At 41.2% G+C, this 16,075-nt stretch overlaps 1 protein-coding gene across 2 annotated transcripts in view; it reads left to right on the top strand.

The window, feature by feature from the left end:
* Positions 1-669: 669 nt before the first annotated feature.
* Positions 670-16,075, top strand: part of tpgs2 (tubulin polyglutamylase complex subunit 2) — a 17,881-nt gene continuing 2,475 nt past the window's right edge. The window contains exons 1-6 of one of the 2 annotated variants that reach the window (XM_060935504.1): positions 670-750; positions 967-1,046; positions 2,065-2,152; positions 2,833-2,964; positions 3,090-3,200; positions 15,148-15,311. In XM_060935504.1, coding sequence (XP_060791487.1) covers positions 675-750; positions 967-1,046; positions 2,065-2,152; positions 2,833-2,964; positions 3,090-3,200; positions 15,148-15,311 — 651 coding nt within the window. In that variant the 5' untranslated portion in view covers positions 670-674. The remainder of the gene's footprint in view (positions 751-966; positions 1,047-2,064; positions 2,153-2,832; positions 2,965-3,089; positions 3,201-15,147; positions 15,312-16,075) is intronic. The other variant, XM_060935505.1, reaches the window with a different exon arrangement.

Below are 16,075 nucleotides of genomic sequence, written 5' to 3'. Positions count from 1 at the left end.
TCATTTTACTGACCAATAGACATTCAGTATTTCTGTGTTTTTAGTTACTGTCCGTTGATGTGACTTGCATTACTAATCACACCCGTGTTCAGACAAGTAACATTACATACGTGAGAGTTGTTCAAATGTTGGAGTCGACTCAGATTTCGATTCTGAATGTTAGGAATCGATTCTACACAATAGGACAGGAAAATAAATCAATGAATGAATAAATAAATAAATAAATAAATTGCACAATTAATTAAGTAAATACACCATTATGATGATAGTTTTATTATTATTTGAATGAAAAAGTAGTGTTAACGCGAACGTCATACACTATTATTAGCATTAGCTTTGTTTGACGATTCATTTGTTTATGTCATCCAGCTGATATTTTCCTTGATTTCTAAAATAAAACCATAATCGAACAAAAGTAAAATATCACGTTTTAATGCCAAATAAAAATCCTACTTCACCATTTTTATGAGCTGAATCTATTTCACCGTTGGGAATCGACTCCTAGGCTTTGGAGTTGAGACGAGCTTCGATTCCCAATGCCTGCTATCGGAGAATCGACTCTTTTTGGGATCAACTCACAACTACCGGGTCTACTGGCCAATCCGAGTCAAGTGCAGAAGGCGGGGTTTACCAGAATTGGGTGGGTTTAAAGAAAAACACACATGCAGGTGGGAATGGAGGATGCAAAGGATGAAAATACATTCAAGAGGTTTTCGGAAAGACTTACCCTTGGGATAACCCGGATTTTAGGTGCGTAGGGATTATGACTGTTTTAATTATATACTGCATATTTTAGTTTTGTTTTTCTTGCTAAGCACCTCATCACATAGTTATCAAGCATTGCATGAGCTCAATGAGGGGTATTAGGCATGGAAAGCATCAGAATATATGCAGAATTGCTGATTTAGTCTCCTTATTTCTCATTAAAATTATTTCTTAAATACATTTTTTTAATTGCATCCCCAGAAAGTCTTCCAGGTGTATCAGATGTGCAGTTTGTTGAGAGAGAACCTGCAGAGAAGCGATGCCTCTTGTCATGGGAGCAGGTATACTGTAGGAAAAAGGCATATTTCTGCTAATGAATAGACAAGATTTACATCAGAGATATCTACACTCACTGGCCACTTTAATAGGAACTTGTTCTTGGCTGGCAGGAGTGGAACCCAATGTGGTCTTCTGCTGTTGCATGCTGAGATGCTTTTCTGCTCACCACGGTTGTAAAGAGTTGCTATGAGATACTATATCCTTCCTGGCAGCTTGAACCATCTCATCTCATTATCTCTAGCCACTTTATCCTTCTACAGGGTTGCAGGCAAGCTGGATCCTATCCCAACTGACTAAGGGCGAAAGGCGGGGTACACCCTGGACAAGTCGCCAGGTCATCACAGGGCTGACACATAGACACAGACAACCATTCACACTCACATTCACACCTACGCTCAATTTAGAGTCACCAGTTAACCTAACCTGCATGTCTTTGGACTGTGGGGGAAACCGGAGCACCCGGAGGAAACCCACGCGGACACGGGGAGAACATGCACACTCCACACAGAAAGGCCCTCGCCAGCCACGGGGCTCGAACCCGGACCTTCTTGCTGTGAGGCGACAGCGCTAACCACTACACCACCGTGACACCCCAGCTTGAACCAATCTGGCCATTTTCTTCTGACCTCTCTTATCAACAAGGCGTTTACACCCATATAACTGTCGCTTACTCACTCAGTGTTTTTTTTTTGTTTGTTTGTTTTTCGCACCATCCTGTGTAAACTCTCGAGACTGTTGTGTGTGAAAACCCCAGGAGATCAAGCAGTTTCTGAAATACTCAAACTGGCACCAACACCCATGCGACAGTGAAGGTCACACTTTGCGATCACAATTTTTCCCATTCTGATGTTTGAAGTGAACGTTAACTGAAGCTCTTCAGTTGTGTCTGCATGATTTTATGCCTTGTGCTGCTGTCAAGGGATTGGTTGATTAGATAACTGCATCAAACAGCGGGTGGGTGGATGGATGGGCATTCCTAATAAAGTGGCCGGTGAGTGTATGTGCTTCTGTGTCCTTCAGAAAAACAACTGCATTTTGCCAGAAGACCTGAGAGACTTCTACCTCACCACAGATGGCTTCAGTCTTACCTGGAGCTCCAAGCTGGAAAGTGAGTTCCGTCGTATTTTCATTCGTTTTTGCATCATCAGTAAATGTTTTGCCTCAGTCAGGATCACGATGGATTCGGGGACAATCCTGGAAATGGTGAGCACAAGGCGAGAATACACCTGGATAGGACACCAGTTTGTCTACCACCATTACTTTTGATTTGCTAAATCAGTTAGGAAGCCTACATGAATGTGGCGAGAACGTGCACAGAAACCCCACACAAATAGTATTGCTACCAGGAGCTCAGGATTGATACCAACTGTGCCACTTTTTTCCTTAGTGATCATTTACATTTCAAGGACTCCAGAGGAGCCAACATTTACACTTTAGCCATAACATATCTAATTCCTTGGTACAGCAATGCAAACCATGCTATTCTGTATATTCAGACAAAACTGCAGTTGCTGAACCAAAAACGAATACAAAAGAAGCACATTCACTGAAGGGGAAAGGACGTAGAAGCTGAAAGATGCCTATGTGCTTCTGGTAGTGGTTCTGTTTACATTGTGCCGACTTCTAGGTTATCTTGGTTAACTTTTACCTCTGAACTCACAAACCCTGATCTTGTGAGCCAATAGACTGCAAGTTGGCAGGACTGTGGTGTCTCTTGTTTATTAACAGACTTTGGCCTTACTATTTTATGTTGCACATCTGAGCAAAAAAAAAAAAAATGCTTTCCAGATGAGCCAGTCCCTATTGGCTGCATGGTAATCAACAGTTTAGCGAAACTTCGTCTGCTGGTGCAGTCCAACATTTACTCCCTCCCTAGTGCACCCACGTTAGCTGACCTTGACTTCAAGGATGAATTAGGAGGTGAGGTTATTCAAATATTCAGGATATTTGATGCCAGCGTGTTACATAAAGCATTTTTTACAGTGCATTATTATTACTGTAAACCATATAACAATATCTTAAATCCTTTTTTGGTAATTCTCTAGGATCAGAGAAACGAGAAGAGCCTTACTTTGACTCGCGGAGCCGACTCTTTGAGCTTGACCCCTGCAGTGGAAACGGCAGGGTCTGTCTTGTTTACAAAGACTGCACTCCAGGTGATCATCCATCTCATCTCGTTCTCATTATCTCTAGCCGCTTTATCCTGTTCTACAGGGTCGCAGGCAAGCTGGAGCCTATCCCAGCTGACTACGGGCGAAAGGCGGGGTACACCCTGGACAAGTCGCCAGGTCATCACAGGGCTGACACGTAGACACTGACAACCATTCACACTCACATTCACACCTACGCTCAATTTAGAGTCACCAGTTAACCTAACCTGCATGTCTTTGGACTGTGGGGGAAACCGGAGCACCCGGAGGAAACCCACGCGGACACGGGGAGAACATGCAAACTCCACACAGAAAGGCCCTCGCCGGCCACGGGGCTCGAACCCGGACCTTCTTGCTGTGAGGCGACAGCGCTAACCACTACACCACCGTGCCGCCCGTGATCATTCATATGAAGTCTAATACAGAACAAGTGTAAGAAATGAGGCCAGGGATCCCAGACGTCCGATATTTAGCGGAATTCCGCTATTTTTCTAGCCAAAGTGGTGGTTTTTTTTTAAATCTCTTGTATATCCGTTAAAAACATGTTTGTTTAAGTAAAATGACCAGCAGAATACATTCTGATTTGGTTTGCTTGTTTAGCGATGTTTTTGTCAGCTTCGTTTGTTCTCGTTGACATTCGGGAACACTCGGAAGTTAACCCTTTGATGCAAAATATATGCACACCCCTTCTAATGCACAACATGGGTCAAAAATGACCCGCATTCATTTTCCAGGTTATTTCATGCTGACTGAGTTTTTCTTTGCTCTATCTTTTGAAATCAATTTATTTTATGATTGAATATTCCAAGTATTCTTTAAATATCTTGTTTTTAATTACCACAAATCATTAATTTAATTTTTTCTTTCCTACTTTATGAACAAAAATACTTTTTATATTACTACACATGGGTCATCCAAGTGTGATTTAAAATTCTCATCTCATTATCTCTAGCCGCTTTATCCTGTTCTACAGGGTCGCAGGCAAGCTGGAGCCTATCCCAGCTGACTACGGGCGAGAGGCGGGGTACACCCTGGACAAGTCGCCAGGTCATCACAGGGCTGACACACAGACACAGACAACCATTCACACTCACATTCACACCTACGGTCAATTTAGAGTCACCAGTTAACCTAACCTGCATGTCTTTGGACTGTGGGGGAAACCGGAGCACCCGGAGGAAACCCACGCGGACACGGGGAGAACATGCAAACTCTGCACAGAAAGGCCCTCGCTGGCCACGGGGCTTGAACCTGGACCTTCTTGCTGTGAGGCGACAGCGCTAACCACTACACCACCGTGCCGCCCTGATTTAAAATTAAATGTCTTAATACTATAATAATAATTTGTTTCAAGTAATTACTTTAGCAGTGAATGGGGCCAGTTATTTATTTATTTATTAACTATGTAGTTAGCTAAGCCAACTACAATAAAATTAGCTAACTAAAGTAGAATATGTCAACAGCTCGGTAGCTAATAGTAATTACTTGTAACTTTCTGACAAGTAATCTACTCACTCTCAAGGTAACCTAAACATAATCAATTTTTTTCTAAGGTAATGTTAGAACAATTGAAAAACATGACTTATGCCGCTTTTCCACTACAAACGCGGCTGAGCCGTGCCGTGCCGAGTCGAGCTGAGTCGGGCTGAGCGGGGCTGTTGGAGTTGCATTTCGACTACAACCGCGCTGAACCGTGCTGGCTGGAAGTGGGTGGACACATTGGGTGGAGTTAGCGAAAGTGGGTGGACGTCATGTGATGTCGTTAAGCAGCGCAAACAGTGACATCAGTGACAGTGGCGGAACAAGTCAGAGCCGGGCCGGGGGCGGGGCAAATGACCGGGCCCTTTATTAAAGCTTATCATAACATCATTTTAGGCTACAAAATGTCCGCAACTGCGGTGTTTACCAATTTCAACACTACCGGGTGCAACTATGTTATTTAGTACATCAAGTCCTTCAAACGAACATGTAACTCAGAAACAAAAAACATTAGGATACTGTACATGGCTCATAATAAAACATCAATAGCCTATACTGCGCACATTATTTGAAGGGCATACGAATGAGCGCTCAGAGGTTGCAACGGTGACAGGAAGAGTCAGAAATAAAAGGAGGGCGGTGCAAACCTCACTGAATGCACTGTGTTTACCAATTTCAACACTCCGGGGTGCAACTATGTTATTTTGTACATTAAGTCCTTCAAACGAACATGTAACTCAGAAACAAAAAAAACATTCGGCGACATACTGTACATGGCTCATAATAAAACATCAATAGCCTACTGCGCGCATTATTTGAAGGGCATACGGCGAGCCTTGCGCTCCGCGAACTCGTGCACGATGCTCTGTATGTCACTGATTCAGTGAGCTTTTAAGTGGTAGTCTCACGACCCGAATAGTAAACAATAAACATGGAGGACATGGTGTCGTTAGTGTTTGCTGGTCTTGGTGCTGTGGCTTGTTGTCACCGACAACGCGGACAGATACTGGCAAGAGCACATAGATGAGGCGAGGCGCATAAGGCTTCAGAAATTCTCGTAATTCATAATTATTCTCCTTCCGGGTTTGCAGTGTTTACAGATCCCAGCGCGCTCGCGGGGCGTGTGTGGGCATGTGAGGACACTCCTCCTCACCAATCAGTGCACAGGGGAGTGTCTGCTCACGCCCCCAACCTCAGTCGGCACGGTTTGGCTCGCTTCAGCCCCACTCCAAAACGGTGCGAGTTTTAGGGGCTAAGCAGGGCTGAAACGAGCTGAGTCGTGCTGGTTTTTGGTAGTCGAAACGCGAGCCGTGTCGGGCTGAAGTGAGCTGAAAAAGGGTAGTGGAAAAGGGCCATTACATGTATTAGATGGGCAAAGGGCGCTGTGCTGAGCTGTGAAATGTCTGACACAAGCACAATTCACAGTTCCCACCAAACGCTGGAGTAAATGCATGCGGGTCGGTTCTGACCCCTGTGTGTAAACTTGATGTAGAATTACAAAAGCTGTGCTTGTTCATAACTTAAGAAAGGAAAAATAAAAATGATGATTTGTGCTAAACAAAAACAAGATATTTACTGCATATTTGGAAAAGTAAATGACAAAATGAATTTATTTCAAAAGTATATCATAGAAACACTCAGCCATACATGAAATAACCTGGAAAATGAATGCAGGTCGTTTCTGACCCATGTTGTGCATTAGAAGGGTAGTGATACAAAAAGGGTTTTTATTCAAAAAGTAAGAAAGGAAAAAATAAAATAAGGATGTATGATGATCAAAAACAAGTTAATTGAGGAATACCTTGAATACTGAATGATGGAATTAATTTATTGCAAAGATATAGAAGATAAAAACTCAGCTGGGTCACTTTTGACCCATGTTTTGCATCAAAGGGTTAAATTGATGTAAATACCGCGAGACTGTACGTGATAGAACGAGAAAACAATATGGCTGCGCCCATTTGCTAGAAAATGTGTTTTAACTCCGTTCGTGCTTTTGTTTGTAATGCGTTGAACTTAATTCAATATGCAGGGCTGTGAAATTTCCACGGATTCTGTCGCGAAAAATATCATCTTCACAAAACGTCCATTTTTGCATTAAAAATCATTGAGGGGGTCTAGTCGGTTTTAATCGCCTTGCACGAGACCGGCGGCTCAATACAGCCGGACTCGCGGAGTTTTATGCCAGCTGAGCGTGGAACACGTCTTGACTGCGACTCAGGAGCAGTGTTGCCAGATTGGGCGGTTTCAAGTGCATTTTGGTGGGTTTTGAACATATTTTGGGCTGGAAAACGTCAGCAGTATCTGGCAACACTGCTCAGGAGTGCATGACAGAACTAAAAATAGCTATTGCGTGACCTGGCACCGCGTACGTGAATTTTGTACTTACAGGGTGCAAGATCAGACAGAGTTAAGATGCCATCAAAAAGGAAAGCTAAGGAGGTGTTTGAGAGAGATGCAAAGAGGGCTAGAAAAGAACACACAGACAGACTGAAGGAAAAGGTGAAAAAGAACAAGTTTGCAAAACTGAAAGAGATGTGTTAAAGAAAAGAAAATTAAAAGACTTTCATTAGATGCTGTTTGACAGACTATGAACATTTTGTAAATAGCTTTAATAGAGGAATGCAAATACTATAGAACTAATAACTAATAGCCTTACTGAAAGATGAATTGAAAGAAATAGCTGGGAGTGATGCAAAGAGGAATAGAAGGAGCCAGAAGTAAAAGAAAAGTTGTAAATAATATATTAGATAAGAAACATTAGTTTTTTTTAAACTTTTGCTCTGTAGACAAGAGACATTGCAGGGTTAGATCTTAGCACTAGCCCGTGGCTAGTGCAAAATCTCTGCTACTAGCCCGTGTTGGCTAGTGCAATAACTTGACATGGGTGTGGCCATCTTGAATCACGCAAAATCTGATACAAAATCTTTTAGCTCATTCTATTTATTGTACATGGTGTAATGCATTGTTGCTGAACATTACTGTCACAGTTCATTGACACAGGTTGTAACTGTGTACCATGATGAGTGCCTAATTTGCCAGACCTACCACAAGGTGGCACCACCATTCAGCACATTTAATATTCTATAAGAGTAGGTGGCAGGGCAGTGGGGGCTGATGTCAGCCATGTTTGAAAAGTTTTGAGATGTGAGTAAGAGGAGATTTGCACTGAATTTGCAAGACAGCATAGTTTTTAACTGGCCTATCCATATGGCCAGCGATTCTGAGTGAATGAAGCATAACCTTGTGAGTATGAAAATTCAAGATGACTCCAAATCAGTCAGTTTTTAGAACTGAAATACATGCCACATTGTACTGAATTGGGAGCTTCTGTTGTTTCAACTTGTTCATTGTTTAGTATTTAAAATTCTTTCAATTGTCACAGGAATTGGGCTTAAAATAGCGGGCTAGTGCAACACTCTGCGGGCTAGTGCAATTTGCAAGCCACTAGCCCGGCTGGCTAGTGCAGAAAAACCTTAAGATCTAACCCTGCATTGTGACAGATTCTTGGAAAAAGCCAGGACATAATACAAGAATTAAGTGTAATTTGGAAGACAACAGGTATCTCTCACTTAAATATTGAGCATGATTTTTCACAAAGTCATTTTGATTGATTGATTGATTGATTACTTTATTCTGAACAATAAAGAAGAAAGATATAAAAATAAAAATTTAAATAAAAAATACAATAATCAAAACATCATCATAAACAAACAGAATAGCGTAGCCAAAAGGCAATAACATAATGTTCAGAAAGGATTAGGAAGAAGTAATAACTTATCCAATCCTAACCCTCTATACCACCACTAATCAAATGTCACTTTCCACCATAATAAACTATATATACAAAAGAAAACAAAAGCAATAAACAAAAAAGAAAACATACCAACATATCAAAACATACCGACATGGTATAATATCGACCAAATCAAATCATATATATACAGATACTTATGTTATGCATATAGACACACATACAATACATATATACAGTACATACATATATACACATATATAACTATACACTAAATACAAGAAGACCAGTCACAGACTTACTCTCAATTTCATCATCACCTATATAGTCTGCCTGTCCTCATTCTCATATATTTTTATTAACATGTTTTTATATAATTTTTTAAACAGTTTTATGTTGGTGCTATTTTTGAGCTCATTATCCAGACCATTCCACAATTTCACCCCACAGATTGTTATGCACATACTTTTCAGAGTTGTTCTAACATTTACTCTCTTAAAATTCATTTCCCCTCTCAGGTTATACCCACCCTGCCTTTCCATAAACGTATTTTGTACCTCACCCGGAAGAAGGTTATGTCTTGCTTTATACATAATTTGTGCAGTCTTGTGTTTAACCAGATCCGTGAATTTCAGAGTGTGTGCTTTTACGAATAATGCGTTTGTATGCTCAAGATATCCCGTATTATTGACGATTCTTATTGCTCTTTTTTGTAATGTGCATAACGGCTGCAGGTTAGATTTGTAGGTATTACCCCATATCTCCACACAGTAGCTCAAATATGGAAGTATGAGTGCATTATACAGAGTATGTAGTGATTTATAGTCCAGAATGTGTCTTGATTTCCCCAAAATTGCAGTAATCTTTGCTATTTTTGCTTTAACATGATTAATATGCGGTTTCCAGCAGACTTTATGATCAACAATCACACCCAGAAATTTTATTTCATACACTCTTTCTATGGTTATGTTGTCAGTTTTCAATTCAACTTGAGGGTTCGACTTATATTTTCCAAATAACATAATCTTTGTTTTACTCAAATTCAATGACAATTTGTTTACGTTAAACCACCTTTTTAATTTATTCATTTCGGTTGTGATTGTTTCCATAAGCTGCTGTGCATTGTCCCCGGCGCAAAAGATGTTTGTATCATCAGCAAATAATATGCATTTCATTATACTTGATACATTACATAAATCATTAATGTACAATATAAACAGTTTAGGACCTAAGACAGACCCTTGCGGTACTCCACATGTTATGGGCAAATACTCAGATGTGTGATCTCCAATTTTTACAAATTGTTGCCTGTTACTTAAGCTCCTCACCCAGTCCAAACCAACCCCTCTGATACCATACCTCTCTAATTTTTTGAATAGAATGTCGTGATTTATTGTATCAAATGCTTTCTTTAGATCTATGAAAATTCCCATAACATGTTTTTTATTGTCTATACCATTTGTGATTTTCTCGATAAGTTCCATTAATGCCAGGGTTGTTGATCTGTCTTTCCAGAATCCGTATTGACTGTCAGCTAAAAGTTTATATTTTTCAATGAAATTGTCTAGTTTTGCTGTGAACAGTTTTTCGAGGATCTTGGAGAACTGAGAGAGTAAAGAAACTGGCCTGTAATTGGTGTAATGGTGTCTATCTCCACATTTATATAAAGGTATAACTTTAGCTATTTTCATGTTGTTTGGAAATTTACCAGATTGAAAAGACATATTACATATGTGAGTAAATGGTTCTGCAATTTCTTCAATAACTTTTTTTATTAAACTCATATCATTCCAGTCAGTGGAGGTTTTACTTTTACTTCTCCTTACAATGTCTATGACCTCTTTTATGCCAGCTGCACCAAGGAATATAGATTTAGGATTTCTCTCCCATCGAGCAGCCTCTGCCCCTCCAGGTGTGTCTGTATCTTGAATCTTTTCTGCCAAATCTGATCCCACATTTACAAAGAATCTATTAAAACCATTTACCACTTCCTCCATATTATTTATTGATCTGTCATTCTCAATATAATGATCAGGGTAGCTTGTGTTTTTGTTTTTAGCTCTATTCCTAATAATACTATTCAGTACATTCCATAGCCCCTTCATATTATTTTTATTACTATCTAATAATTTATTATAATATTCCTTCTTACATGTCCTCATAATGCTGGTTAATTTATTCTTGTATTTTTTATATTTAATTTCTGCCTCCAAAGTTCTTTTTTTTTTTATGAATTGTCTATACAGCGTGTTCTTTTTTTTACAGGCATTTTGAAAGGCCTATCAAAGTTTTCTTTTATTAACATTTCTTTAAATTGTTATTTACAATTTTTTTTAACTTTTATTTTGATTAAGAGATAAAATACATAGGCACTTATTAGATATTTCAAGGTATTTTACATGGATCTTTCATTTTAAAAGAGAAAACTGTTGATAGGTATTTTATATGGCAAAATGAAGACCAAGACTAGTCAAATATTTACTTGTTGAGATCAATTTTTTACTTGCAGGAAATGTTCAGAATACACCATATAACACCTAAAATGGCTTGGTGTCTGGGGCCCTGCGGGCCCCAGACCCCCGGCTTATGCTGGGGGGCTATGCCCCCCAGACCCCCCCCTTTCCTCAGATTTCTTATTTACAATTTCACAGCCCTGAATATGTCGTGGAAAAAAGATATCATCCATAAAAGAGATAGCGGAACAGTGTCCGGGTTAGAAGAAGTATATTCTTCAAAGCTACATTTTCATCTAATTTTTATAAATAACAATTTTTTTTGCCACTTATGTTTAGTTATGGTTTATTTGATAGGGACAGATACATATCATGCAGGCTGTGCAACAGCCTAACAGTAGGCATCATAGCATTTATAGCCATAGGCTAATTTCCAATGCCCGTCCCTAGAAGGGCTTTTAAAATAATATATAAAAAACTATTTATTTTAAAAAGCAGCCTATCCATTCATCCAGGCCATTCATTCAATCTAAAATACAGCCAATATACATATACATAACTAACCATATGTCAATGTCCATCCACATATCCATTCATACACTAAATATAAAATTAGTAAAATTAATAAAAATGGTCAGACATTACCTACCTTTCTTTACACCTGCTCTACATAATAAACACACTGTCACGAACACACACGCACACCCACTAATTCAAACACACACAAAATTAACAGCCCCCAACCCACCAGCACACTTAGGCCAAGTTTACATTAGACCGTATCTGTCTCGTTTTCTTCGCGAATGCACTGTCCGTTTACATTAAAACGCCTGGAAATGCCGGGAAACGGGAATCCGCCAGGGTCCACGTATTCAATCCAGATTGTGTCTGGTCCGGTGCTGTGTAAACATTGAGATACGCGGATACGCTGTGCTGAGCTCTAGCTGGCGTCGTCATTGGACAACGTCACTGTGACATCCACCTTCCTGATTCGCTGGCGTTGGTCATGTGACGCGACTGCTGAAAAACGGCGCGGACTTCCGCCTTGTACTGTATCACCTTTCATTAAAGAGTATAAAAGTATGAAAATACTGCAAATACTGATGCAAATACTGCCCATTGTGTAGTTATGATTGTCTTTAGGCTTGCCATCCTTCCACTTGCAAGTGGTAAGTGACACGCATGCCCGATATGCACTGAGATCACACACACAGCGACTCAGTCCCGAATCACTGCTTGTGCACTTCACTCGCGCGCTCTGTGAGCTGCGCAGGGCGGGAGTGCGCACCCTCCAGAGGGCACTCGCTGTTCAGGGCGGAGTGATTTGGAGCGCAGGATGCCTGCGGAGCCGAGCGTATCCGTGTATTGGCGTTGCTGTGTGCACGCGAATCGTGTATTGGCGTTGCTGTGTGCATGCTAATCGTTTTAAAAACGTTAATCTGATGATCCGCTGATACGGTCTAATGTAAACCCCACTTTAAGATCACCACACACACACACACACACACACACACACAAAATCGACATCCCCCACCCCCCACCCTACTCACCCAACACACACACACATGCATATTCACACATGGCTACATACCTGGTTGCTTTTTAGGAACTCCTTCATCTGACTCCTGAACCACCCATGATTATGAATGGCCTTGATTTCAGGGGGCAAACTATTCCATAAATGTAGTCCTTTAATTAGGAATGAGGACTGACCAAAGGATGTTTTACGGTGGGGTATCCTACAGTTCCCTGCTACAGCACCCCTGGTGGACCGCCCAACAACCTGCATTGGTTGGATAAGGTCGCAGAGCACTTGAGGGGCTTGGCCATGCAGGCATTTATAGATCAAGTTAATATTTGACAAAGCAATATAATTATCAAAACTTAGCATGTTCAGGTCCTGCTGGACATCACAGTGATGAGCTCTTATTGGCCTCTTACCTAGGGTCATTATGTCATTGATTACAAAATATGGCATCAAATAGATACACATTAGTGTTAAATTCTGTTGCTTTTCTATGTTAAATCTATGTAAAAAATGTGTTCTATAGCATCTTTAAATGTTAAAATCTCAACAGCTTCAGGGGGCTTGCAGCCCCTTTGACCCCTGCTGATAGTTTCTTACATTCCTCTATTTTTTTTCAATTACTGCTGGGATCCCTGTGAGGCGGTTTGATATATTGTAGTAACTCCCTGATGTGGGTGCAAAGTGTGGCAGGCAGGAAATGATGTTAACGCAGATTTTATTTTGCACTTTGGGCTTGCTTTTCAGCTTTACTAATCTCATTCGCTTGCTCACAGACACACCGTGTGCTCTGGTCAGGAGAGATCCCCTCTCTTTGCTCTCTCCCTCCTTTTCTATGCTCTGTCATCACTGCAAAACACACACAACATTAATTGACAACAGGTGTACTGACTTTGCCACTTACCTTTCCTGGCTCCGCCCTCCATTCACAAACCACCGCTTGGCCATGCCCCCGCTGCCATGTGCATACTTGCTAAGCTGTTCACACTATCGCTGGGATGTGTGATGGCTTCCGCTTCACGATGGCTTTCCAGGTCTTCCTATCTTGAATTAGCCTTGTAGCTTGGGTAAGGGAGTCAAGGTTTCTGATGGCACAGTCTACCTTGAAACAATCCATCCACTTCTTTGCTGGTCTTCCTCTAGGCCGGTTGCCATGTATACTGCTAAGCATCGCTAGTTTTGGGTACCTAGTTGGTAGCGTTCGGTTGACATGGCCAAAATATTTCAGTCTTTTATTAGCAACTCTACCAGTAACTGTCTCTTCAGTATTCAGGGATTTCCTTGATTTGACCCCCATGATTTTTTTTTTTGACGTAGGTCATCTCAAAAGCATGTAGTCTGTTTTCATCTACCTTTCTTAGTGTCTATGTTTCTGCACCATACAGCAGGATAGATAGTGCTAGTGTTTTGTATAGCTCTATTTTTGGTGAGCAACATGCATCCTTGGAGGACCAAATTTTATTGAGAGATTGGAAGGCTCCTAACGCTTTTTCAATGCAGATCTCTACTTCGTCAGTGCATGATCTAGATTGAGTTCCTCCTAGATATTGTTCTTGTTGTTGTCCAAAATCTATAGTCTCTTGCCAAATGTAAAAGTATGTTGGACCACACAAGGAGGAGACCATCCCTGGTAGCGACTTGCTGGTAACAGCAAGAGTGCAAGGGGCATGACCAGGACGCTTACCCATGCGTCACAAGTCGGTCATACCCCTCGCATTCTCGCCATTACCAGCAAGTTGCTTCCAGGGATGGTCTCCTCCTTGTGTAGTCCACTATACTTTTACATATGGCAAGAGACTATAGGTTTTGAACAACAAGAACAATGTCAAGGAGGAGGGAGACCATCCCTGGTAGCGACTTGCTGGTAATGGCAAGAGTGCGAGGGGTATGACTGACTTGTGAGGAATGAGTAAGCATCCTGCTCTACCTTCTCGTGGTGGGGGTTGTTTACCTGTTGGGTCACACAACAGAGATGAACAGACCAGGATGCTTACCCATGCCTCACAAGTCGGTCATACCTCTCACACTCTCTTGCCGTTACCAGCAAGTTACGACCAAGAATGGTCTCCTCCTTGTGTAGTCCACCATATTTTTAGATTTGGCAAGAGACTATAGACTTTGGACAACAACAAGAACAATATCTAGGAGGAGACCATCCTTGGTAGCAACTTGCTGCGGCAAGAGTGTGAGGGGTATGACCGACTTGTGAGGCATGGGTAAGCATCCTGGTCTGTTCATCCCTGTCGTGTGACCCAACAAGTAAACGGCCCCCACCAGAGAAGGTAGACCAGGACGCTTACCCATGCCTCATAAGTCGGTCATACCCCTCGCACTCTTGCCGTTACCAGCAAGTTGCTACCAGGGATAGTCTCCTCCTAGATATTGTTCTTGTTGTTGTCCAAAGCCTATAGTCTCTTGCCATATGTAAAAGTATGGTGGACCACACAAGGATACCATCCCTGGTAGCAACCTCCTGGTAATGGCAAGAATGTGAGGGGTATGACCGACTTCTGAGGCATGGGTAAGGGTCCTGGTCTACCTTCTCGAGGTGGGGGTTGTTTACCTGTTGGGTCATACAACGGGGACGAACAGACCAGGGTGGCTAGGAGAGGATTGTCTCCTCTGCTTAGTCACAAATTTGAGCGAAACTGCTTCACGATGGATATAATGTATAAATCACTTATTCTGTCATTTTTTTTGTTCTGTTCTTTATTGTACGTCCTAATGATTGGTTATGTCTAGACACCGTGACTGAACAGAGCGAAATATGGTTCCTGGACCGGTCTCTATACTGGCACTTTCTTACTTCCTCCTTCACTGCATACTACAGGCTCATGATAACACATCTAGGGCTGCCAGAGTGGCAGTATGCCTTTACCCCATATGGGCCCAGTCCACAAGCCAAGGTAAGAGTAGGTCTTATTAACCCTATATTTTTTTTTTCCTCTGTAAGCTAAATGCTACTTTTGCTTCTCATTTGCAGATTTCTTTAAAACGTCACCATCTTGCGTTAATCACTGTTTTGCATTAGATTCTCTCTTTACTAATAAGAACTATACTCCTTGTGTTAGACAACAGAAAAAAGGCATAGAAGTGCCTACAATTTATCCTTATCAAGAAAACAGAAAACCAGTGCAACAAGATAAAAATTTTCATGTAGTAACACTTCCAAATAATGTGAAATCAGATTTCCTACGCACTCTCTTACTGTGTTTCTTAATGTGAAACACATTGAGTGACTAATGAAAAAGCATTCTGTATTGTTTTCTTGCCACTAAGAGCTACACTTGTGGTCAGAAGTTTACACACAGATATGAAGCAGATGCTCTTGATAGCCATCAGCAAGCATCTGGCATAATTCTGATTAGATATTTGACCACTCTTGGCAGAATTGGTAGACTTCAATTAAATTTGTGTTTCCTGGAACAGACCTGACCTTTAAGCACAATCCACATATTTTCAGTAGGTTCAGGTCAGGACTTGTTTGAAGCTTCATGGTAGCCTGCTTTATCCATTCTGCAACCAGCTTTGATGTGTGTTTAGGGTTGTCCTGTTTGAACTTCATTATTCCATCCACTTTGTGCAATGCACCAGTTCCACTGGCAGCAAAACAGCCCCAGAGCATGATGCTACCACCACCATGCTGAACAATTGGTGCAGTGTTCCTCTG

Source organism: Neoarius graeffei, chromosome 12 (assembly GCF_027579695.1).
Source record: "Neoarius graeffei isolate fNeoGra1 chromosome 12, fNeoGra1.pri, whole genome shotgun sequence".
Taxonomy (NCBI): Eukaryota; Metazoa; Chordata; class Actinopteri; order Siluriformes; family Ariidae; genus Neoarius; species Neoarius graeffei.
The sequence above is the reverse complement of the archived record's forward strand: the minus strand, read 5'-3'. Positions and strand labels throughout refer to the sequence as shown.